Source organism: Musa acuminata, chromosome BXJ3-6 (assembly GCF_036884655.1).
Source record: "Musa acuminata AAA Group cultivar baxijiao chromosome BXJ3-6, Cavendish_Baxijiao_AAA, whole genome shotgun sequence".
NCBI lineage: Eukaryota > Viridiplantae > Streptophyta > Magnoliopsida > Zingiberales > Musaceae > Musa > Musa acuminata.
In genome coordinates, this window is record NC_088354.1 from 35,720,001 (window position 1) to 35,745,547 (window position 25,547).

General features: G+C 36.3%; 2 protein-coding genes across 2 annotated transcripts; both read left to right on the top strand.

The window, feature by feature from the left end:
* Positions 1-670: 670 nt before the first annotated feature.
* LOC135586664 (uncharacterized) lies at positions 671-10,932 on the top strand. Its single transcript, XM_065156019.1, has 12 exons — positions 671-806; positions 1,197-1,355; positions 4,193-4,291; positions 4,675-4,778; positions 5,214-5,980; positions 6,079-6,201; positions 6,329-6,417; positions 6,504-6,704; positions 9,149-9,550; positions 10,022-10,105; positions 10,288-10,506; positions 10,619-10,932. Exons 2-11 carry the CDS (start codon positions 1,200-1,202, stop codon positions 10,324-10,326), a joined length of 2,064 nt encoding a protein of 687 aa, XP_065012091.1. The 5' UTR covers positions 671-806; positions 1,197-1,199; the 3' UTR covers positions 10,327-10,506; positions 10,619-10,932.
* Positions 10,933-11,757: 825 nt separating this feature from the next.
* Positions 11,758-23,560, top strand: LOC135641034 (uncharacterized). The gene is made up of 7 exons (XM_065156020.1): positions 11,758-12,256; positions 13,827-13,926; positions 15,272-15,337; positions 18,314-18,425; positions 18,731-18,813; positions 19,063-19,124; positions 23,204-23,560. The coding sequence occupies exons 1-7, from the start codon at positions 12,039-12,041 to the stop codon at positions 23,313-23,315; spliced, it is 753 nt and encodes a 250-aa protein (XP_065012092.1). The 5' UTR covers positions 11,758-12,038; the 3' UTR covers positions 23,316-23,560.
* Positions 23,561-25,547: the final 1,987 nt, after the last annotated feature.

Below are 25,547 nucleotides of genomic sequence, written 5' to 3' on the forward strand. Positions count from 1 at the left end.
TCATATAGAAATATGTAATATACACATTTGTTGTATGGATGATGTCGAGTTCATATGTGATTCGACTCTATTTTGACCTGGCCCTTCAAGTTGAGAAATCTTTGACCCACATCGGGTCCGAGATCGATACACTAGTCTAGACAGATGGGTTCGATCTGGAGTTACTTGATTCATTTGACTCTATTTTGACCTGGCCCTTCAAGTCGAGAAATCGTTGACCCGCATCGGGTCCGAGATCGATACACTAGTCTAGACAGATGGGTTCGATCTAGAGTTACTTGATTCATTCGACTCTATTTTGACTTGGCTCTTCAAGTCGAGAAATCGTTGACCCGTTTCGGGTTCGAGATCGATTCACTAGTCTAGACAGATGAGTTCGATCTTGAGTTACTTGATTAATTCGACTCTATTTTGACCTGGCCCTTCAAGTCGAGAAATCGTTGACTCGCATCGAGTCCGAGATCGATACACTAGTTTAGACAGATGGGTTCGATCTGGAGTTACTTGATTCGACCCGACCGATTGCCACCAAACGCACCCAAATTGGCCCAAATGGGTGCGTGATTTGACGAAACCAACAACCGAAGACGGTTTCTTTCTCTCGTGGAATCTGCCAAATTGCTGTTACGATTATATATTAATTTCTTTTGATCCCTTCTTCCCCTTTTCTGCCTCACACACAATTGAATAACACGCACAGGCGAAGGCGACGGCGAAGGCGAGGGGAAACCGCATCGCTCCATGGCGACGGAGCTCTCCGATCGCTTCTCGGCGCCCGCGAGCCTCCCGATCTCATCCATTTCCAGGTGCCGCTTTCACCCAATGCTTCTCTGCTCCCCATCCGTCTCTCGCTCTCCATGTTCTCTTCGTGACGATGTCCGTTTCGGTCGGTCGCGAGGTCCTTTATTTCGGGTTTCTTGTCGCTGTTAAATCTTTGCTGATTCGAATCGGTTTTCTAGGGGGTCGGTAACTGTCTGAATTCCTGTGGGGTTGGAAGCGTGAATCTTCTTCGCTTGCTGCTCGTTTTAGTCTTCCGTTACTTGCATCGATCTTCTCTGTTCCTTGCTTGCACGGCGTTAGGTTTTTTATGGTTCGATCTGGGGCTTGGATGGGCCTATTGAATGTCGATTCTGATTAAAGGTTTAATTTTGCTTGTTTTGATGTGGGAGCGCGTTGGGTTTTGCTTGTGGATTCAGGTAATGGGGAGGAGAGAAGAAGGTAAAGAGTTGATAATGTCTGTTGACGGAGAGGATACAAGATGGATGTGTGGCAGTTCTGGTGTGGTGAACCTCCACCGAGTCAGCTCTATGGTAAGAGAGATTGGAGAACCGTGCCTGTATCACTCGCCCGCCAAGGTTGGTCACCTGGAGCTTGTTGAGACACTTACTTCTCACAAACCGGCCTGTTTCACTTGCTGTTAAACTGTGAAGATGCTTTCAGTAAGTCGTCCATGCAATGGTAAATTTATATTACTCGAGCGCCTAGATGGGGTTTAGGTGGATGCTGAGGCCATTAAGGACGAACTTTTTTATTTTAAGCTGATTTTTAGTTGCTGTAACCAGTCATTACTAAATGGTAGCATGATTTGGCTCATAAGGTAGATCAAAATGATGGTACCTTAAGAATCTACCAAGTGTCAATTGTTTTCATAACAAACTATAGGTAAAGTTAGTTGTTCTCCACAGTGAACAGTATGTACATTGGTTGTTGTGCCCTCTTTAATATGTACATATTTTTTAAACCATGATCCTTGTTGTTATATATAAAAAATTTACAATTTTTAGTTATGTTTTTTTTTCTTTCTTCCACTTCTAATTATGAAAGTATCTTATATGAAATTTTCAAATAAAATGCATGTTCTGGGATATGAATTCTATCTTATATCTTCTATGCAAAAAGTTCAATGCAGGAGGATGGTCAAATGAAATTATTAATGTTAACCAGATTTGATGCTTTGTTCAGCAGTATTCATGATCAATTTTTTGCTGAATCTTTTCTGTAGATGGCTGAGTTGATTGTTTTAAGGGTCCTTTAGACTTCCTGAATCTTTATTCTGTTGAAAAGCAAACTTCTTATGTCAGTCTGATCATACCGGCAAATGTAGTTTTCTTGTATGGTCTTTTTGCACTATGAGATTCTATGTATCTTATGCTATATGTGTTATATGCTCTGAGCTCTGAGACACCAACAATATCTTTCCACCATGGTAAATTACATCCACCACATCGCATCATATTCTTTGATTTTTAATCTTAAATAAAATGTTGTTCTCCTCTTAGGAACCCACAAAATGAAGAAAAAATAACTTTGATTTGGCAAATTCATACATGATATCTACCAATTACATTGCAGTTGTGAGTTATAGCAGTTATCTCATTTTAGTATCCTAAAATTACATACAAGAGCCATCCATTGCCCTAGAATTCTCCTCCCACTAACTTAAGTTCTTATAGGCACACCCCATAACTTTAACCATTGAAATGAATTTATTTTGGTTTTGTTATCTATTCTTTCTCTTAAGCTGACTCTGTAGTTTAGTTTTATGATTGTACAGTTTCAATACTCTAGGTGCTTTGTACTGTATAAATTTCTTGTCCACAATGTTAGTTCATTTATAGGTTGTGCACACCTTTTGTATATTTTTTTTCTACATTCAATCTCTTTAATTATTTACACGGTTTTCATACCATGAAGAGCATGATCTCAGCATATTATTAGCTATACTGCTATAGTGTATATTATTTTGGACCAGGTTAATTTTATTACCAACACTTTTTGAAAGTTAGCTTAGAGGAAGTTTTTCATCTAAGATGGTGGAAAGATATTTTGAATATTACCAATATCTGGACAAATATGGTGGGAAAAACTGTAACGAGTGATGATTGAAGAGCTTTTTATCTACAAATATTTCACTTTGTAATTTGACACAAGGCTCCTAGAGAGCACCAAGCTGCGAAAGAGAACCAAGCTGTCTTCACACTGTGGTTGACAATATCTGCACTGTCTTGCAGTTGCTGATGAATAGCACAGCATTTCAGATAACTTACTAATTGATCGATAAACTCTTGAAGACCTTAATACCAAAGTAACTATTCGTTTTGTTATCCTGTGATAAACTGGTGGCTCGTTCCTTGTTGGTTACCCCATTTTTCATCCATGGTGCAGGATTCATTTCAGAATAGTTAAAGTTAAGCCTTTTGTTGTCTCAAATGATTTTGATATTGGACCTTATATTTTGACATGATTGTCACTTTGCACTTTGAAGTGATACATTTATGTTGGCACATTCAGTATCCATTTAAGCTGGAAGATGAAAATTTATGTTAGTGTTTATGATATGGTTTGTCTGATCAGCATTGACTTGAGCTTGACAAGGTATTAAAAATCATGTGGCAGGTCTGTACCATCCATTATTTTGAAATTAATTTAATTTATATTTTTGAGTTTTGAGTCTTGACAGCGACAAACTATCTCTTCAGTCGAACTCCTCTCTCTCTCTCTCTCTCCCTCCCAATTCCACCCCTCTGTCTCTCCTCCTCGATTCTCTCTGCCTCCTGCTGCCCATTGCCTCATTGTCTCCGAGACTTCTCTTCTTCCTCTAACTCCTCCTCCTCCTCCTCCGCTTCCATCCTTCTCGGTGCCAACTGGTTTGCTGACATACAGTGTGTTAATTTGCTGATACATACCAGACCCGTACCAGACCAGTATGGGTCTGCTATTGAGATATAAAACCATGAGCTGGACCATCCTTGGTAAGAGCCTGGTACTTGGTTTTCACAAGCTCATCCATTTCTTGCTAGGATCTTAACTTAAGAGTATAACTTCTCTTACCCTAGGTTCTTGCTGGTGCAATATTTGACTTGTTCAATGTGAAGACTTCTAGTTGCTGTTGTTGTATTATATTATCTGTTATATTACTTTATAAACCTAGCAACTTTTTTTGTATTTCATTTTTGCAGCTCATAGTCATTAAATAATTTATATTTCTTACGATTATGTAGATTTTTAGCTATCCTATCTTGTGCTTTGATATACATGGAAGGTCATGTTTAACTAATAATGTACTTATGATTCATCGAATGCAGTCACATGTATCTGCTTATAATTCATTAAATACAGTTGTATGTGTGTTACTAATGCAGTCTTGCATACAGTTTTTTTTAAATTTCTTATCTAGTTTTCTATGATTTAGCGAAACAAGATGCTCAAACCAGAAAAGTGGCAAACAATTTTTGACACTGATGGGAAGGTTGTAGGCTTTCAAAAAGCACTTAAATTGATTGTCTTAGGGGTAAGTTCTGGGGCACTTCTCATGCTCTTTCCAAGCTTTTATGTTATTCAATTTGTGCTAATCTTCAGTGTTCTGTAATTCTTCCATATCTTGTAACTGTCGGCTCCAGATTCTTCACATTTGTTGGTATCATGGTTACAGCTCCTATCTACATTAAAGGGCTTATAATATGCAATCTCTTAGAATATGATATATACTTCTAAATTTAAGAGCTCTTATCTTCGTTAAAGAGTGGACATGATACTTCTTTATAATTGTTTGTTCACTCACCTATGTACATTTCATGTCTATTGCTGATAAATCATAGTGATCTATTCCTTGAATTTCTACTGTTCTGTGCCTGTATTTATTTCTTATATTTTACCTTCCTTTTGTAAAAACAGGGTGTAGATCCATCAATAAGGGCAGAAGTCTGGGAATTTCTCCTTGGTTGTTATGCTTTGAGCAGTACTGCTGAATATCGGAGGCAATTAAGGATGGCCCGAAGGTATCATTTTTATCATTTTTATAGACATTTGCTGATAACTACATGTTGAAACTTAACCTTGATATTTCAGTCAGATGCATAATTGGTCTTCCTTTTTCCATAAGGGTAGAGATTTCTGCTATAATCTTGTGGTGGCTATGATTCCCATCTGTATTAATTACTAGTAGTGCTTGTTTGTTTTTTATTACTGCTGTTGGAAGTTGTTTTATGGTTTATCTGTCTTTAGCCTTTTTTTGGTTCCACTTTCTGAGTAGATATCAACTTTACTTTTTAATCATTAAGCTTTAAGTTGGATGACAAAATATCTGTAGCATTTTCATTGGATCAATTTTGGTGTATTTCTTATTATTGTAGAATGCTTTATTTAGTCAACTAGCATCCCCAGCTTCTCCTAGGGTGGGAATCATGCATGGTGGTGTTTTACATGTAATGCAGGGAACGTTATGCGGATCTAATCAAGCAATGCCAAATGATGCACTCTAGCATTGGTACGGGTAACCTAGCTTACATTGTTGGGTCCAAAGTTATGGATGTAAGGACTTTATCCAAGGACAATCGTGATGGGAAATCAGTGACTACTAGTGGGTATACTTCTAATGATACTACCATCAAGCTGGACTCATTCAATGATATGGATAATGACTATATGGACACAATGTACTCATACCGAAAGAAAAGCTCTGGTAATTCAACTGAGCTAGTCAGTACCAGAATGAGCACAGACAGTGCTGCTTGTAATTATTGCTCAAGGAAATCTGAGAGTGAAATCAATGAACCTCATTATGACAGCGAAAGTTTTTATGATTTTCCTCCTCTTCCTGTAACTAATTTATTCGAGAAAGATGGTGGTCATGAGACTGAAAGTAAGAAGCATAAGAAGCATGGTGATAGAACTTTTGTTTTTGAAGGTACAACAAGATTGGGGGATCAACACATGTATAGCTTCCAAATCAACAACAATGAGGATCTGATTATGGAATCAGATTTTCCATCTGCAAGCAACAATGAGAGTAACCTCTTTCATTCAGATGGTCAGAAGTGTGTTGAAGGGACAAAAGAAATGGTGTTTGAAGAGGATGTTGTCAATGGGTTGAGGATATTGGATGTTCCACAGGCAGGTGCAATGGGTGAGATGCCAACAAATGCATTAGTCACCAATGAAGATAGAGTTTCTGAGTGGCTATGGACACTTCATCGAATTGGTAACTTAGTATTCCTATTAATGAAATTGAAGGAAATTCTTTCATTATTATCTTGTCCAACATGATTTTCTCTCAGCTGATAATCATTGGTTTTGTAGTTGTTGATGTTGTGAGGACAGATAATCATCTTGAATTTTATGGAGACTCAAAAAATATGGCCAGAATGTCAGATATTTTGGCTGTCTATGCATGGGTTGATCCAGCCACTGGATACTGTCAAGGTTGTACCTAGATCATTGCCTCTTTATTTTCTTGTTTGGCACTTGTACTAGAATTTGGTGCAAATTTGACTGTTTAAACTTGTTATACATCCTAACCATTAAATGATTCTCGTTTGATTGATATTAGGAATGAGTGATTTGCTTTCGCCCTTTGTCGTACTTTATGAGGATAATGCAGATGCCTTTTGGTGCTTTGAGATGCTTCTCCGAAGAATGGTAATCACATATTTGTCTGATCCACCATATCTTAATTTATGACTTCTTGATCTTTTGGGAGTAATATCTATTGCATGTTCTTTCAGCGTGAAAATTTTCAGATGGAAGGGCCGACTGGAGTCATGAAGCAATTGCAAACATTATGGAAGATATTGGAACTAATAGATGGTGAAATGTTTGGGCATCTTACAGCCATAGGTGCTGAAAGTCTTCATTTTGCTTTCCGAATGTTGCTGGTTCTTTTTCGTCGGGAACTATCTTTTGATGAGGCCCTTCGTATGTGGGAGGTTTGTACCTTGAAGATGTTAATTCCAGAAAGTTGACTAATTCTATCTGTTGATTTGGTTTTCTTGGATATTGTAATTTAATATCTATTCATCCATAGATAGTGGTACTAGAATTTTACCTATTACTTTTGATCTGGCAATAATATTTCGGAGGTAGTAAAGAATACAATAATAGTTTATGAATTCATTCATGGTATGGTAGTATTACAATAACAACAACAATAACAAGAAACAGTAATGTCCGAACCATTTGGGGTTGACTTTCTCTGTCATTGAGCATATGATACTGTAGAATGCAAATGAAAATATCACATTTAATCTTTTTAAAGAGACTCCTAAAATATAATCAAGGTGTGGACATGATTGAATTTGCTTTCTGCTTATTAGAGTTTTAGGCTAGACACCAAGATTGAAAATTTTCATACATGTATGGCTGGATTTTGCTCCTTTGTAGGAGCTTTTTTTTTTGGAGATGCTTGATTGAGTTTTTGTCTGAGAGGCCTTCAATTATTTTGTTGGATCTGCTTGATTCACTATTGATAAGCATTTTACTCAACGTACTTTACATGCCTCATCATTTCCTAGTTTTTGAAGTTTTCTATATGAAGGGACTTGTCTTCGAGTTGGATTTAAATAATGAAAAACAAATAGGTTAACATGTTAGATAAAATTTAATTAAATTAGGTAAACACAGAGCCCTCCGAACTCTCTTTTAAAAGATGACATGATCTTAGTGATTCAAACATTAAGAACCACCACATTAAAATGAACAAAAGTGCTGGTTCTGCACAGTTCATGCCAGTCAACAGGTATCTTGCTCACATAGCATCAGTACATTATTATGTATCAAGCCAAGTGTGTGTAACTGCTACTTTGGCTTGTCACTAAGCCACGTGACGGACAAAAACCCTTTGTTGATTTGCACTGCAGTGAGTACATATCATACAAAGATTTTATTGGCATACTTGTGCATGAAATTCAAAACCTTGATAAAGGCATGCACAAGAACTATTTCAGAGTTAACTACATGGATCATTTCCTTGAATTTATCTTTAAGATTGAATGTCTGGAGATAATCTAAAAGCTATAAAATCATGTTTACTACTCTTGATCAAGTTGTATGTGATTTTTCAGTGCCTCTCATAAAAAGGTCCGACATGAGCGACTCGTTTTGTTTTCATGGATCTCTTATGGTCTTCTCTTAAGGTCTTCCACGGTTGTATGCCTGAATCAACTTTAATAGTTTCTGCACATATTATCCATAATTCAATCTCCAGCATATTATGAGTAGAAGCATTTCCTATTCTCTCTGAGATACTAGTTTTATTAACTTCAAGATATATCGTTTCCTAACTACCCAAAATCTTGAAGTAAAGTGTGTTGGTTCACTCTGGTACAGTCCCTTCAGTTGTTTCAATGGTTGCAAAAATTGTTATAAGAATATCATCACTTCAACCGTTCCTCTCTTATTCTAAATCCCAAGAAATTTATACCATGCATGTCAGTTCTACCCAGAATGAGAAATCAGAACCTTTATAGAAAATTAAACCTATGAAAAATATTAATTGAAATTTTGGGAATGGAGGAGTATCAACTAAAAGAACACTATTACTGAGATTTTCCCAATTGAAGTTTAGTTAATTCATTTTAAACCTAGATTAAATCTAGATACTTTTCAACGGAAACATATAAATGAGTTCTTGATTACATCAAGGAGCTGTAGTTTGAGATTTATTATATGGAAAATAGTATCAACATGACTACTGGTAACTGTGTTAAACTGAACCAAATTATGGCAGAATGGTCCAACCACTCAATCTGTTGTTTAGAGCAGTATCTGACAATGGCTTTTGATCTTTTTCCAGATTCATGCGATCTTGAATCTTGTAACTTCGGTCTTTAGATGGTAAGGGTAAACCCCATTTCTTAGGAGTCTGAGAGTTATATAGGCAGGCTACTGTTAGCTGTAACTACTGAGGTCTCACATGCATATACTCGGAGATCTGTTTACTTGATGTCCTTATTATAAATGATATTAGGTGTTAATCATCCATCGAGTTCTGCAGGGAAAAAAATAATTTTGAAGGTGTTGTGGTTTGCTTTAGGAGCCAGTTGTGACCAACCAGGAATTCAGTATATCATCAGTTTGAATGCAATAGACGACTGGTCTTAAAGAAAAGCTCTTTAATATAAACTAATGTTATTGCTGCTGTGACTATGAAACCCAATGAGTAGAGAACGTCAAGGTCATGGTCCTTTGCAATTTAAAGGTATTAAGCTTCAATGAGCCCATGAATAATGCTTCCTTACAGATTCGTGATCAAGTTTATTTTTCAGGGTTGCTCTTTGGGCATGAATTGCTAATTTGGAATGCCTTTAATATTTTATATATGGCATTTTAACGCTTTATCTGTTCTACACTTTAATTATTGATTCCCCCCCAGATGATGTGGGCTGCTGATTTTGATGAAGATCTATGTCAGCAATTAAACTCAAATTGCCTCAAACCATTATCCTTGCAACTTAGAAAAAGTTCAAGTGGAGAAATAAGATTGGATCAGACAGAAAGCAGCAAAAGAAAACTTAAAAAGACAAGATTACATTGCAGAAATGGTGATTTTTTTGCACAATATAGCAATGGGGCTAGATCCATTTCAATCCGTCCATTTTGTGGTCTGTCAACCGCGAATTGCTGGGCAGAGAATGATCAGCTGCAGGCTTGCAGTATGTCTGTATCAACAAGGAACAGTGATGATGAATTGCCTGTCTTCTGCGTAGCAGCTATTCTTATCATCAACCGCCAAAAGATTATGAGAGAAACTCACTCGATCGATGATGTGATTAAGGTAGATTTTCATTTTATTTCTCTATTTTTAATATAAGTGGGCCTTATTTCATTCTCTTTCATAAGTCATAACTTCCCTATGAAGAAAACCTTCCTATGGGATTATTTGTTTAATCACTATTTTGTTATCTAATCATAATATTTTCTTGTTTTTTGACCCTGATGAATTGATTCAGGATCTGACAAAGTTTCACTTTGAACTAGGTGAATTCTTAATTAAAAAGTTTGTCCTTCTTTTAGGACATTTTTATTGTATTTCCTTCTGAGGTTATTTCAAGTTTATAAATTTCTTTAATTTTCAGTATTGTACACCTTTAATTGTGCTATGCAGCTCAACTATATTTTAATTTACTATATTTGATGTTAAGCTGATGTGTGTTCTTGAAATCTGAGAGCCTTGAATATCTGTTTCTCTTACAAATGCTATATAATGCTATATTCTAATATTCATTTTTTTTTTTTTCTATTACAGATGTTTAATGACAACATGTTGAAAATTAATGTAAAAAGATGCATACGCATGGCCATCAAACTAAGGAAGAAGTATTTTTACAAGGTGAAGGATTTAGCTTATTGATTATAGAAATTGTTTCCACTCTTTCATCATTGCACTGCTAACTTGTTTTTGCATTTGTTTCATTTGATCCTCGGAGTATTTGATATCTTTAGTAATGAAAACTTTTGAAATATTATTTTTTAACATCATATAAGGGTATAATGTTCTTGTGTTGGATACAGTTGATAAAGCAAACAAGCTTGGGATGTTCAGAGCAATGAGTAGGAAAACATTTCTGGTGCTGTTTATACACCTTGGAAAGGTTGCCCAAGTAGCTGCTGAGGATTTTTTTGGTTTCAATGTGACATTTCATAGCTCCCAGTGTGGAACCTGTGTTGGAGCCATCGCCCAACATTTCATGAAATCGAGTTTTAATGAATTTGATGCGGCATGCCCTCAAGGTAAGTTATGTACATCTTTGGAGTTCAATTATCATTTTCACTTTCAATAACTTCGTTCTAAGCAGGCTTGCATTCTCTGGGTTATTCACTCACAAACATGTACAATTTCCAGCAAATCTGTACAGATTCTTCTGATTTGACCAAATACTTGAAAGCTTTAAAAGTGGAAGCAGCGATCCTTTTAGCTAGAAGTGGAGCCTGAATGCATCACGTGTTTGCTGCTGTATTGATGATATACCACCGGATTACTGATGAGCAGCAGATAGCAATCACCTTTTCTTTTTCCCCTTTTTTATCTGTCACTACCTCAGTGCCAAGCGGAAGAAGAACAAATTTTTACTTGCCACAATGATCTCGTTAAAGAAATTTAACCTTTTTACGGATCAGTTGAGTTTCTCTGTCCTGTTAATCAAGCTTTTCATGCAATTGCCAGTGGCTAAATTCAGAACATCTTTTTAGGGCCTACCCATATATATATATATTAAGAGGACAGAAAGGTTGTTTTCCGGTTCATATCACGGCCTACCTTGTATCTGCATCCAGGACTTCTACTTTCTACTGATGTGAGAATTAAGACAGGACATGGAAGTTTAGTTGCCCTTGATGTGTTTTTTTCCCCCTTTTAACAGAGGGTAGACGTTTAAAAAGAGATTTGATTTCAGGATGATGATCTAATAAAGTCTTTACCAGTTAAGTTGCCTTTACTATTGAAGAACTCATATTTATTTATTTTTATCAGATTCATTAGATTTGCACACGTTTTACACGCCATTAAGTGCACATGATAGTTTATAAGATGACAATAGGCAAACAGGAAAACTTAATGACGCTTCGTGTTATCCCCTGCTGAACACTACTCCGTCGTCCACCTGGCGATTGAACGTAGCACTGGGGCACGACCACACCTACCTACGGGTCCCAAACTTCTCCAATAACAATGCAGGTCGATCTGTGGGTACGGTTGAGGCAAGTCAACGAAGTTTCTCATAAAGACATGACGCTCATCCGGGGCGTCGAAAAGAAACTAGCACTTACTAAGACGCACCGCTCGATCTACCTTTCATGTGACTGGCGAAAGATGGGACCTACGGGTTGGTGATACGGATAAACTGCAACGGTGACATCCGGGAGCAGAAGCTAAAGTGTGCAGAAAGAAAGAAATCTCATGCAGAGGACTACTGCTTACCTTCATCAGCATTGACGGCCACCAAAGATTATAAGCTACGGACAGAAGAGTCTAAATCTAACCTTAAAATGCCTCTTCGTCTCCACTTAAGACTTGCCCAACGAGAGCGAACCTAAGAGCCGGAGGTCCCTCCAAAGACCGATTTTTATCTGTCCTCCTCCTCCTCCTTTGTCTCTCCCCTCCCAAATTGTTTCCACTCTTTTCTCGATCCTTCTTCCTTGGCCTCGTCGGAATTCGAGGTACAGCTCGTAGCCTCCTCCTCCCTTTGCAAGGCGGTAAGAATGTCCGAATTGGTCGGAGCGACCGGTGGTTTCTGAGAATTGGGGGTTGTGAGGTCTTCCTGTTGATGGGAGCCAGCGCCAACCCGTCGGGGAACACGGATGGGGCCAACGGCGGCCCGTTACGCGCAGGCGGCGGTGATGCGGGTGGAGGTGGCTCTTCGGTTCCTGGGAACCCTAGCAATGGCACCACGCCTGGGCCGGCGCAGGCGCTGAAGCATAACCCCGGGCTGTCAATTGAGTGGTCCGCGGAGGAGCAGACCATCTTGGAAGAAGGGCTTAGCAAGTTAGTACCTTGAGCTTTCCTCCCTTATGCTGTGGTAGAACTTTAATTTCTTTTGGTACCAAGGATAATTTGGCTCTTGAATGCTAAGATTTGGCTCTTTGGAACTTCGCGGGAAAATTTGTTATTTTGGTCAAATTATCTGGTCTATTAAATGCACAAATGACTTGTTGAGTTTGTTTGAATGGGAGATTCCTGTAATATCTATGCTTTGGGAAGTATGATGAAATATTAATGCTTTACAGATATTTTAATTTTTTAGTATCTTTTTCCTCTTTTAGATCAAAGTCCATAAAATGTTATATTTATTGACTCATGTACTCATCAGTGCTTGAATCAAGTTATGGATTTGTGTCATCTTATTTCGTGAAAGATGGGGGAAAAAGTTGTTTTATGGGTAGCAACGAGTAGGAACACGCCAATTCACTCAACATCTCTATCCACCCAAAGACTAGTAGAGTGTAACAAGACCTGCATTTTCTGGAACAGGTTTTCCTTTTCTTTTCCCCTTTGGGTAGTATCTGATTTGGTAAGGTGTGAACTTCTTATGAATAGAGTTCTAATGAGGCATGCCAACATGTATGACTTGGGGAATTAGTGTGATGCTGAAGAGGAAGCAACCATGTCAATGACACAGCATGTGCTTTGTCTGAGGTACCAAAGTAAGGACTATAAGGTGTCTTAGTTGTTCTAATGAAAAGGATAAGAAATCTACTGTATGGGCAAAATATTGAGTGATACACCTAGTAAAACTAGGTGTTGATATTTAATGAACTGATTTGTCGGTAGTGCCTATGGTCACAATAATTTCTAGAGATAATCTAGCTATAAGGATATACGTAGTATGAACCATATATAGGATGAGAAGAAGGTTCTAATTTTTCTTATAATTCAGTAAGTAAGAAAAAGCAGGATTCTTTCACTCATGCAAAGTCATCTCAAGATCATATTTAATTTTCTTGCATCTTCCTTTTTACTGCTTCATATTTAATTTTCTTGGTACAGGGTTGGTACCACCCAGTACAGGGTGGTACAGGACCATTGCTGAATATATTTTTTTTGTTTTTTCAGCTTTTTTATTTTTTTGAAACTCTGCATACCAGCACTTTATGTGCTATTATTAGCCCTGACCAGTATAATACCGGTACACAAAATTATGAACCTTGTTAAGAATTACAGAAAATTTAACTATATTTATGCTGTACATGGCAACTATTCCTAGTCCAAGTTCAAGTCTTGTGCTTACATAATAGGCCAAATCTGACCTACCTTTCATCATATGTTGCAAATTCTGAACTTACTAAAAAGTATTTTCCGGTTCAAAACAATTTTTCTTAAACGTTCTATGTCATAAAAAAAATGACAAAGACAATGGTGTCGAAAGCAATTAGCAATGCTAAGTTGGTTAATTGCATTATGGTGACAGTAAAAGAAGCTACCTGATTGTGTTGTTGCAACTGGTGTAAGATACAACTTCGAACTTGGTTCTTTCTAATGTATGTATTAATTTTCAGCCAGACTTTCTTTTTCTTTTCTATTTGAACTTAGGTTTGATAATTACATGGAATTGCAGATATGCATCTGAATCAATTATAGTGCGTTATGCAAAAGTTGCCATGGAACTAAGGGACAAGACAGTTCGTGATGTGGCCTTGCGGTGCAGATGGCTGTCTGTAAGTTTGACAACCTGTTACTTGTTAGTATGCCTCTTTATTTTACCAACTGTATAGGCCTTTGGATTTTCTTGCAACAGTAAACATGCCCTGCTAATGTAAATATTTTGTTTTAGGAATTTTCTACTGTTTATGCATGAAGTAATTTGCTAAAACTCAACCTTCCCCATCCTTTCCATTCTTATATGTGGTGATTCAACTAGAGAGCCATGTGGATCATGGCTTTGGCATGGAAAGGACTATTCTAGTCTCTTATGGCAAATTTATATTGCAGGAACAACTAGGTAGTGATTTTAGTTTGTCTAAACAACTGAGAGCTTAAAATCTATGGTTATCTTCTGTTACAACAGGGTTCACTTCTCCATTCATTGCTCGATGGTGCTATTAATGAAGAAGGACAAGAAAAATAGTTTAAACAAGATATTTATGTAATTTTCTTGCAAAAATTTTGGTGCCTCTTGCAGCTTGTGACTATTGGTGACATACCAGATAATTGCCATGTGTGTTTGTGCAGAACATATTTATGTGATGCGCCTGTCCTTCCACTTTCACACTATGTGCATAGTGAAAGGTAGGGTATCCAAGTCCATGGTAGGAGTTGTTTAGCATTCCCATTAACAACTTGTAAGCTATCAGTTGACAACTTGTGAAAACAAAAAACTACCCATTCTGCGGCAAAATCCTTCTAACATTGAACTGTATATTGTTGAAATTGACGTCTTAATGTCATAATTTTTTAATTACAGCAGTCCTATTAAGTTCATTAGGACCCAGAACTAATTAATTTTTTAAAATAAATACCATCCAAACCAAGGATTTGAGCTTTATTGGTATATACTTTGTTTTTGCAGAACTATCAGCATACATTTGGGACAACAAAGAGCCCCATGCTGGTGTTATACTAGCAGTATACATCTAACATGAATCAAGCAGAGCAGCTTGTTCAGTCCTTGATCTGAATGTTTTGTTTCCTTGATGATAATGAGAATAAAAGATCTAATTAACATTGACAAAACAGTTTTGATTAAAATATCTGGCCTTAATAATCTTTAAAATTCTGAAATGATTAATTTTCAGATTAATAAAGCTCATGATGCATTGATATGAAACTTTTTTTTATTATAGTTGACATTTGCTGTTGTTTCAATTGTCCTTGTATGTTTTATAAATAATATATTATATGTTCTATGATATTTTCCTATGGTGATAAGACAAGACAAATCTCCATAGGAACTTTATTTGTTTGTCTATTCTATATGTTACCCAATTGTTTTTGGAAAATATCTTCATTTATGGTTATCAACTTTCCTTTTTGTAATTGAACATATTTCATTTCCTCCTCCAGAAAAAGGAGAACAGTAAGAGAAGGAAAGAAGACCACAACTTGACAAGGAAAAGCAAAGATAAGAAGGTATGTTATTGTCGGTATCGAAATGCTTGGTCTCTTTCTTTGGTTATGGGACTAAAAGTCTGAGTCATAAGCATTTTTTACTTCTAGATCCATATTTGCCTGAATAATTATTTCTTGTCATTGTGTTGCTTCCATTAACTACCACAGCTGTGTTTGTAACAAAATAATCATTGTTTTATGGATATTCATGAAGAATTAATATTTTTTTTGTTCTATTTTCTTGAAGATGCATGTAATTTTTGCCTTGCGCAATCAATGGTTCATGGATTTCACCTTGGCTTTTCTTTGCTCAATTTTTCTGAAGATGAGACCCAAATAGCTATTTCAGATAGTGACTTATGAAGGGTTCCTAGCTGTATTCTCCATGATACTTGCCCACAGATTCTTCGTGGTTAGTTATAGAGCCATGCAAATAAATCTTACCCTTTTTCTGTATCAAATTGTTAAGGTGTCACAATGTGGTTTTGTGCTAGGGATGTGACCTAATCATTGGTCAACTTTGCAAATGACTTGATGAAAAAGGCTGGTGACATTGAGATGACTTCATTTCATGGTTTAGATACATACATTTGTGTCTTAATGCGCATAAGTAACAAACACTTGCTTTTCCTTCTCTCTTTACTTAAACATCCATTCCAGCTTTTGTCATTTTACCTGCATGATGCTCCCTCTCTTGTCACTTGTTTCTTTTTTGCATAGATTATGTTTGTTATGAAATATATAGATGACCAAAGAATCGGAGAAAAAAGCACCAGACACAAACTAAAAAACTTTTCGTGGTGTAAACCGATATCCATGGCAAAGACGGACGATTTACTATGTCAAAGATGTACACATAAGTTCATATTCATGCTCTACTGCTCTGTTTCTTAAGTTTCTATTTTCTTTAACATACTATCGTACAAAGTTTTAAATCTTGATTTGGTAGCAGTTCAGTGATCTACCAGACTGGTGTGATACCAGTTTACCAAGTTGTATAGGGACCCATATCACCCAGTACTAGCTGAAATAACAAAAGATAATTATACTGACCAGTACCAGACACACAGTATCATACTGTTTCTTTGTTGCTTGTTGACTGCTATTTGGAAACTCTGCTACCGTATTCTGTAGGTAAAATATCTTCATTCTTGGAATGTTTACATGCCTTTATATGTGAAGTTGCTGAAGTTGATTATGTTATTTTCATATCATGTTGTGGTGATAACGATGTTTTATATGCATTTGAGTTCTTTTAAATCTTTTAAGTTATTTTTGTTTGGTGTGCCAGTCAATTTTCTTGTTTTTTCTTTGTTGGTTTTCCTTTTATTTTATTTTGGAAAAATGGTGATCGAACCATCTGATGTTCATCTGATCTTATTTTTAAGTTCAAGTTGATTTTAAAACTGATTCTGAGGGTCCATGTTTGAACCTTCAGAAAAAATGACATGATCATTCAGAACAACCCCTACCAACCCATTCCAACAAGCATAATGGCACACCACTTTTTCTTTACTCTTTTTTTTTTTAGAAGGCACATTTCTGTGAATGATGCATTACATGGTTTGAATGTTCAGTTCATTTGTTGACTTTGGAAGCAGCATAAGAGTTATACAATCTTGGATATCCTCTAGTTGGGCTGAAGTGTTAGTCTTAATTGGTTGGATCTACTAAAAGGTTATGGAATCCTGACCTGAACTGACAGGCAGTTAGTTTCGATTGATTCAGTTGATGATATTATGGAGGATGGTAATGATATAAAAGTGAAATAAAGGATGGGAGAGAAAGTGGGTAGTCACTTGGCTGTAAGACTCAGGTGCATCTGCATCAGGGATGGTGATGTGTCGTCACATGGCTAATAAGTTGATCATCTACCGATGGAAAATGTATGATGCTGTGGTATGTGGACATCATGTGGCAGGACCTTAGTGTATGAAATACTTTAAAGATGATAGAATAATAGGAAGTCAGGAAAAGAACATGCTAATGATGATTATCAGTGAAAAGGAGGGGAGAGCATAGGAAAAAGAAAAGGGAGAGGATGACAGGAGTGTGCTGAGGGCAAATACTAAGCTGAAGGAAAATCACAAAAGAATGTGTGAAGGTTTCATCGTCTTTACTCCTGATTTGTTTGAAGGTTAGCTTTGCTAGAGTATAATTTGATTGATGGAGAATTGTAATGGTTTTTGTTGGCTTCATTTAGGGCCACATTGAAGTGTCAAATGACTTTGATATACCTCTCTGGGTATGAATTTTATTTACTATAATATGGTATAGCTTGCAATTAAATAGATGTAATTGAGCGTATCAGTATATTTGTTGGAGCTTCTTAAAGTAGTGGCAGCAGGAACCTTAAGGGGTGTTCAACCGGTTCGGACCTACCTAACTGAACCGGTTCAAAACCGATTAATTTGGTTCGGTTAACCGGTCTGTAATTTCAGGCAAGATTCGACGTAATTTGGCGTATCACTCAATACGGGCGATATGTACCAGTCCCCTATTACGCCCCAATGTATTGTGTGTCGGTACGCTCGGTATAGCTTGGTATAACTTGGTACGTACTGTACCGACAACTAGTCGGTACATCAGTATGGACCTATAAAGCGATTCATGAATTCAAGTAATTAAAAAAATATTTTTTTAAATTGTGTAATTTGGCCCACATCATTTGTGAAATTATGGTATTGAAATTGGGCCATTGGGCCGGTTTGATTAACCGGTTTGAACCGGTTAAGGGCTTAAGATAGTGAACTAGGTCGGGCTAATATTGTTTAAATTAAAATTGGTTCAGTTCGGTCCGAACCGAAGAATACCCCGAACCGAAATCACATCGGTTCGGTTTGAACACCTTTAGGAACCTTGTATTTTGGACTCACATTCTTATGAAAGAATGTGAAAGAATATATATGTATTTGTATATACAGCTGGCTTCTGAGTTAATGAATTGATTTATGTTGTCAAAGCTTGATTTAATGAAGTCATCTATCCTTGTCACAGGAGAAAGTTACAGATTCTGCAAAATCATCAGGCCACCTTGGGACACGACCTAATGTTCCTCCATATGCACTGCCCATGCTTCCTGTGGATGAAGATGATATTTCATATAAAGGTTTTAATATCTTCCTTTAGCCATTCTACTTGTATTCATTTGGATTTGCTCAGTTTATTGCTGTTGTATACAATTACTGCATCTGTTTAGTATTTCGATAGTGTACAGACTACAGAGTCAACATTCCTTGTTTTCAATCATTACTGCTAGAAGAATAAATGATTAACTACAACCACAAGCAGCAATGCTAGAAAATCAAACAAAGCAAAAAAAGTTCAGATTGCATACAATCTACATAATTTTCCAGTAAGGATTTGATCACTCTAATGTTGATGTACTAAGAATGCTCTCTTGTCTTTTTGCAGCAATTGGTGGTCGAACAGGAGAGCTTCTTGAGAATAATGCAGAGACCTTCACTAAAATATCAGCAAATTTTGCTAACTTAAGGGTACCTGCATATGCATGTAGCACTTTTTAATTATTTGGAGTGAACATGAAGTGAACTTACTAGCACACTCTCTGGTGCACAGAGCTTATCTTCTGATTGGAATTTATGATCAGAAGTTGCTGACTCATTGAGAAGTGTCTATCTCATAATGTTTGCATGGACACTTTCAGATTTTAGATCCTTTTTATGATGAATCAAAATAAAATGGCAGTTGGAAAATTGATCTCTTAATATTTGTTTCCTCTGCAGATTCAGGATAACATCAATCTATTTTGCCAAACACGGGACAGCATACTTGCAATTTTGAAAGAGTATGTTTCCAGTTTTTGAGTGATGTATGCTGCATCGTTTTCTCATTATCAAATTTTTGGCATACAATGGATACATGCTAGTTTATGTTGTAAAGATGTGCATCTTCTTTGCAGTAAAAATCTGATGCTATCATATACATAATATTAATTGTTATCTTTCTTGATCCAGCATCATACTTGTTAGATATATGCCATCATTTTTCGAAGTCAACTGGACTATTTACCTAGAAATTTTTACTAAAGCCAAGGAATAGTTGTACAACTGGCACTAAATGTTTTCTCTTTCATGTAGGAACCCTTTTTAGGATTCCTCGTATTAAGCATCACTTTGCATGCTTTTGTCGGATGCTATATTTATCAGTTTGAGAGGAACTAGACCACTTTCCCCTCATCCATACTAAAAGCATCATAGATTCATTACCAAGAATTGCAAGCTGAAGGATTAACTGTTTGACGCTGCAAATAATCCACAGTTGAGGGGAACTTAGCAGAGGATACATGGCGATCAAATTGTTTAACCTTTGTTATTTTGCAAGAGACTGGATGCGGGTTTTTAGGGGTGACATTATTTGAAATTACGGATAATGATAAGAATGGTGATGGTGACATGCCAAGCACATTCTCAATACATTGGTGGAAGTAGCTCAATAGGTAGTGCAGGAAACAAAGTCCCTGGGTTCCAACTTCAACATTACAGGACTCAGATTTAGATAAACGAGGTTGGAGGTTACATTGAAAGAGGGAGTACAAACACATGCACAGGAAGGACGTGATGGTTTATATGTATAAGTCATAAAATAGCAAAGGTTTTTCTCCTATAGATATTAAATAAGCAATTTCAAGTACATGACCTTTTGCGATAATTAACCAATATTTGAAATTTTAATCCATAAAGTACAACTCACTACTAATCATAAATAATGTCAAATACATAAATAATTTTGTGAATATGGAAATTTGTCAGTAATAATCACCTGCCACTGAAACTGATCCTTTTCCAAGCACATTTCTCAGCAACTGAACTAATTATTTCTAGCAGGATTAAGCATTTCCAGTATCTACAAACTTGTATTAGTAACATAAGTTTTTAATTAGAAACATAGTTAAGGTTATACAGCTACAAGCATAAATAACTAAAAGTATAATTATTTTTGCTGATGTTCATGTGATCTGTGGTCTGCTTGATGCATAGTGTCTTCGTTTAACGAGACTCACATTGGTTGTGGATCAGGATTTGGGTAGTGTATAAATTACAACTCATTTCATCTTGTCAAACTCCTTTTTAGTGACATATAACCCAAGGGTGTCTTCAACTAGTGATAATGATGGTACCAGAACGATAACTGTTTGTGGTGTGTGGATCATGTTGGGATCTCAGTGAACTTTTGGTTTGACAAAGGCATGCACTGATATGGTAGCAATGGCATAGCATGTCCCAGGGGCTTCCAGACCCCACATAACTTATGGGGTATTGATGCAATTTTTTGAGTGTGATATGTCTTCTGACAAAGACATCAGGTTTTTAAGTGGCGTGATTACAATATCCCAATATGATTAGCTCATGTTCTGATTAGTCTCACATTAGTTGTGGGTTAGGCTTTCATTACATGAGTTCAGTTCTCTTATGAATATTATTTTTTAGGGCATTGCCCATATGGTTTCGAGATTTAGTTATGACAAATATAGTATTAGAGCAACAATCAGGGACATATGTACATCTAGAAAAATCTTTGGTTCAAGAAAGACATGCACTAACAGGGGCATGGTGAGCCCTTAGAGCTTTCAGAACCCACATTACCTATGGGGATCATGATAATTTGATTTGCGTGTAATATGTGTTTATCTTGATGAGTGCATCAGATACTAAGTCGGTAAATCATAATATCCTGGTTTGATCAGTGCCACATTGGTAGTAAACTAAGCTTTAATTGGGAGTACTTCCTTTTGGAGGCATAAAGTTCACATGGTTCTGTTTTTGGGTTGTGAAATGATGGCTGAACACTTTTCCTAAAGATATTAAGGTAAGATGGATCATTCTTGCTTTGCCTACATGCAATGTGGTTTGGTTTGAAAAAGAATGTGAGGATTTATAAGAAAACCTTAATCTGGGAAATTCTTTTGAGTGTGCACTTTTTACTTATAGAGTTCAGATGAGATCTCCTTCACAGGAATGACAATTTGTCATAGATAATGTTTTGTAGTATTTTCCCACTTGGAAGAGCTTTCTAGGTGAGGGTTGTGGTTTGTTTGTTTATTCTAAGCTAGCTTATCATATTTTAGTATATCTTGCAATGGTAATTGTGGAATTGATCTTGGGGTGCATTTGCAGGTTGTTTTGAAGTTTCTTGATGTGGTAATGGGTGTTTTTTCCTTTTATATCTAGTGATGTTAATGATGTATCACCATATGTAGCCCCATGGCATAGACTACACAAATAAAGCTAGTGATATAATGATGTATTACCATATTTAACCTCATCACATATTTAGCGCCATAAGGCTAGCGGTATAAGTAAAATATAATGCCATAAACCTACAGCATGGGCTACACATTACAAATCTGTCTACCTCTGGGTGAGGTCATAGCATAGATGTTCTTAGAGACAATAGGAACTTGTGCATAGTTACATATGTTCCTAATCATGTAATATGAGATTATATAATTGCATGGCACATGAAATTTTACAATTTGCAAAGCAGAACTAAGCATATAACAATTGGCATAAACAATTGAAATAATTTTAATTTGGATAATAGGTTGAAAAGACATGAATTTTAAATTTCCCAGATAACAAGTCAAATGTATGCCTGATACATGATTTTTGCAAATTTTATGTAGGACAGATTCTTAAATGCTTTGTCATATTTCTTCTGAAACTATTTAGGTCAAATAAACTTCTATCATATACTTTTTTTAAAGAAACCAGAGAACTGATCAGGCACTTGCCTGATCATTCTTGCAAATCAGGTCACTATACCCTCAAGATGCTAAAGGCCAAATAAGCTGATCGATGAAGCTTCACTGTGAATTCTCTCTTGAAAATCAAACATGTGATATTGATTTCATGAAATAAAGCAATAAATCTTGACAATCACTAGGATATAGAACCAGAGAGACAGTTGAGAGAGGAGAGATGGGCTTTTGGCCCTCAAAAGCATTTTGTCTTCCTTTGTTTCTTCTCTGAGATACCTTTGAGCTCTCTCCTGCATGTTTTCTGATGTGATTGATTATCACATTTTAATTTTATTGTTTAGATTCTCATAATTGCATAGGTTGTGACGTGGACGTTGAGAATAGAGGGTTAAGGTGGAGGAAGAGAATTACATAATCTAGACTTTGGTAGTGTTTGGGAAATTTCAGTACCTGCAACAGAGCAGCTGTCTGTTATTCCCTATGTGGATTGACAAGTATCAAGATGGGGGCTTTCCTCATGTTTGTCTGATAACAGAATCCTAGGAATACATTTTGGGCTATATGTTGTGTTACATTCTCAAGAATGTTAGACTTTTAAGTGGGGAGAACATTCGACTTGGTTTGTCCCACAATGAAAGCATATGGTGGATTGTGTTAGTATATTGCTGATCCACGAAATGTTAGCTTAATTTTACGTTATATGTTGTCTTTGATATAATTTGAAAGATCACCTTGTATGTTTCCTTTATTTAGCATTTTTTTACAACTCAACTGCTGAATAAGTTGGTTAGAACCTAATTAGTAGCCTCCTTTTCTACTATTTCGGAGCCTATCTTAGGATCATGTAATGTCAGCACAAATAAGTTGTTGAGCAAAGTTCTGCCAATTTTATCTTGATAAGCCTGTCTGTTATCATAACCTTATTACTTGTCAACATAGCCGAGCCTGTACTTTTATGTATTTAACATGTGTCGTTAGCATCCAAGTATCAATGACAAATCTGCAAGTCCCAACTCTTTGGGCTTGGCATTATCCAATTACACTATACAAAATGTTTTGTTAACTAATCCTCAGACTATTGTCATCAAACCTCTTAAAAGAATTTGGTGGCTTCCTAAATTCTGTCTTTTGAAATATTTGATGAAACTAACTTCTCCTATTTGCAGCTTGAATGATATGCCTGAAATAATGAAGCAGATGCCACCACTTCCAGTAAAGTTGAATGAAGAACTTGCCAACTCTATCCTGCCAAGGACAACCATGCCTATGCAGAATTGACAGGAAAAAAGACCAACTTGATCAGAATCTACGTACAGTAGTTATCTTATCTAGTTTTCCTGTTTGTTGTATATTATATTTCTTATGTTCTGATGATATCCGATGATAAGTACATAGTCGCTACAGACAACCTATGCACCATCAAGGATACTGTATCAGTTATATTAAAAACAGATGCTAGTCATTTTTGTAACAGATGTTGATTCGTCAGATTAATATAGAGTGCATATGTAGTCCTTACTCCATATTTGTGTTTGGTGTACAGTAATATAGATGACACAATCAGACCAGTGATCCTCATTGTTAAAGGGTGATGTTATATTGTCATTAAGTTTGTCTCTTCCCTCGTGCTATTGTCATTTTAGGCGAAGCCTAGTTTTCCTATCTTGTACACTATTTGTTGATCTTTTGTCGTTAATTAATATAACTAAAAAATCATATATTTAGTTAAGTTCAGACAACTTAATTTTTTATTTATAGTTTCTATTAAAATATTTTTAGGTTTTTTTAATCTCTCATCGTTTCACTTATATAATTTTATGTTAAATTCAGAATACTTCAGTTCAAAGCTCTTACAATAAGTAAAAAAGGAGATATTTCCTAGAGACACTTATTTAGTTGCTTTATCAGATATCTCGTTCTCATGCAAAGATCCACACCTTAATGGTACATGCACCTCATGCTCTAATTAGAAGCCTTCTGAATGCATATGCCGAGTTTTCATGTGCAGTGGCGACTGCGATGAGTGACAAAACTTTAGTCATCTCGGTACCTTGAAACCCCTTAGATGGCATAGGGTTGGATGGGGCTCTCGAGTATCAAGGAATGTGTTGCCCCGTGCTTTACTCATTGTTTGTTGCTCATTGCTTGCTCGAAAAAAAAAGCCTGTTTTAGCTAGATTTTGGGTCGTTTTTATGTGTTGTGATGACCGCAATGAGTGACGTAGAAACGTCAACTATCTCAGCATCTTAGGACCACCTAAGTGGAATAAGGCTAGACGGGGCTCTCAAGTATAAGGTGCTGCCTTGTGCTTCGCTCACTATCCCTCGCTCGTCGCTCACTTGCGAGGCCAAAAATGACCTATTTTGACCAAATTTTTGGTCATTTTCACGTGCTGCGACAATCGCGGTGAGCGACACAAAACACTAGTCATCTCAATACTTTAGAACCCCTCGAGTAGCACAGGATTGAATGAGGCTTTTGGGTATCAAGAAAGGTGCTGCCTTGCACTTCGCTCACTATCCACCGCTTGTTGCTCGCTTGCATGACAAAAAATGACCTGTTTTGACTAGTTTTTGGGTCATTTTTACATGTCGCGGTGATTGTGGTGAGTGACATAAAATGTCAGTCATCTCAGTACTATGAACCCCCAGTGGCACAGGGTTGAATGGGGCTCTCAGGTATTATGGAAAGTTCTACCCTGTGCTTCGCTCACTGTCCATTGCTCGTCACTCACTCGCGCGACTAAGAATGATTTATTTTGACATGTTTTTGGATCATTTTCCCATGCTGTGATGACATTGATGAGTGGTGCAAAACATCAACAATCTCGGCACCCTAGAACCCTTTGGGTGGCACAAGGTTGGATGGGGCTCTCAGGTATCAGGGAAGGTGTTACCCTACGCTTCGCTACATCAAACCTAGTTTACCGTCAATTGATTCTTTCAGTAGTTATATCCATGACAAATACTTGGATTTTACATCAAAGTCTACTTTTCACTAGCTGCAACATGATTATATGATACTAAATTCTTAGAAATAAAGCAATTACGTTGTTATCCTTTTGTTGGATATAATATCATTTATCGAATATTAATTAGCATAAAAGAAAACTCAATTGTAATGATGATAAATCATACCTTTATATAAAAAATAAATATTATTTTATAATTTCAAACATATGCATATGGATAACTAAATAAATATATAAAAATAATAATAAGAAAATTATAATTTATAGTTTTAAAAATTTTGTATGGAACCTTATACCAATCAACCCATTTTAATTAGATAGATTCATAATTCAACTATCTAAATTGGGCTCATAGATTTGGGTTAACTATTCGCCTAATTAGGTCTATCAAAATTAAAGTTGATCAAAATAAAAAATTGAATAAGATTCAAATTTTTTCGAATTTGATCAAAACTTGATTAATCAAATTTAAATCTAGTCAAGTAGTCAAAATACAATCATGATTAAGTTCGATCAAAATATTTAAATAGATCAAATTA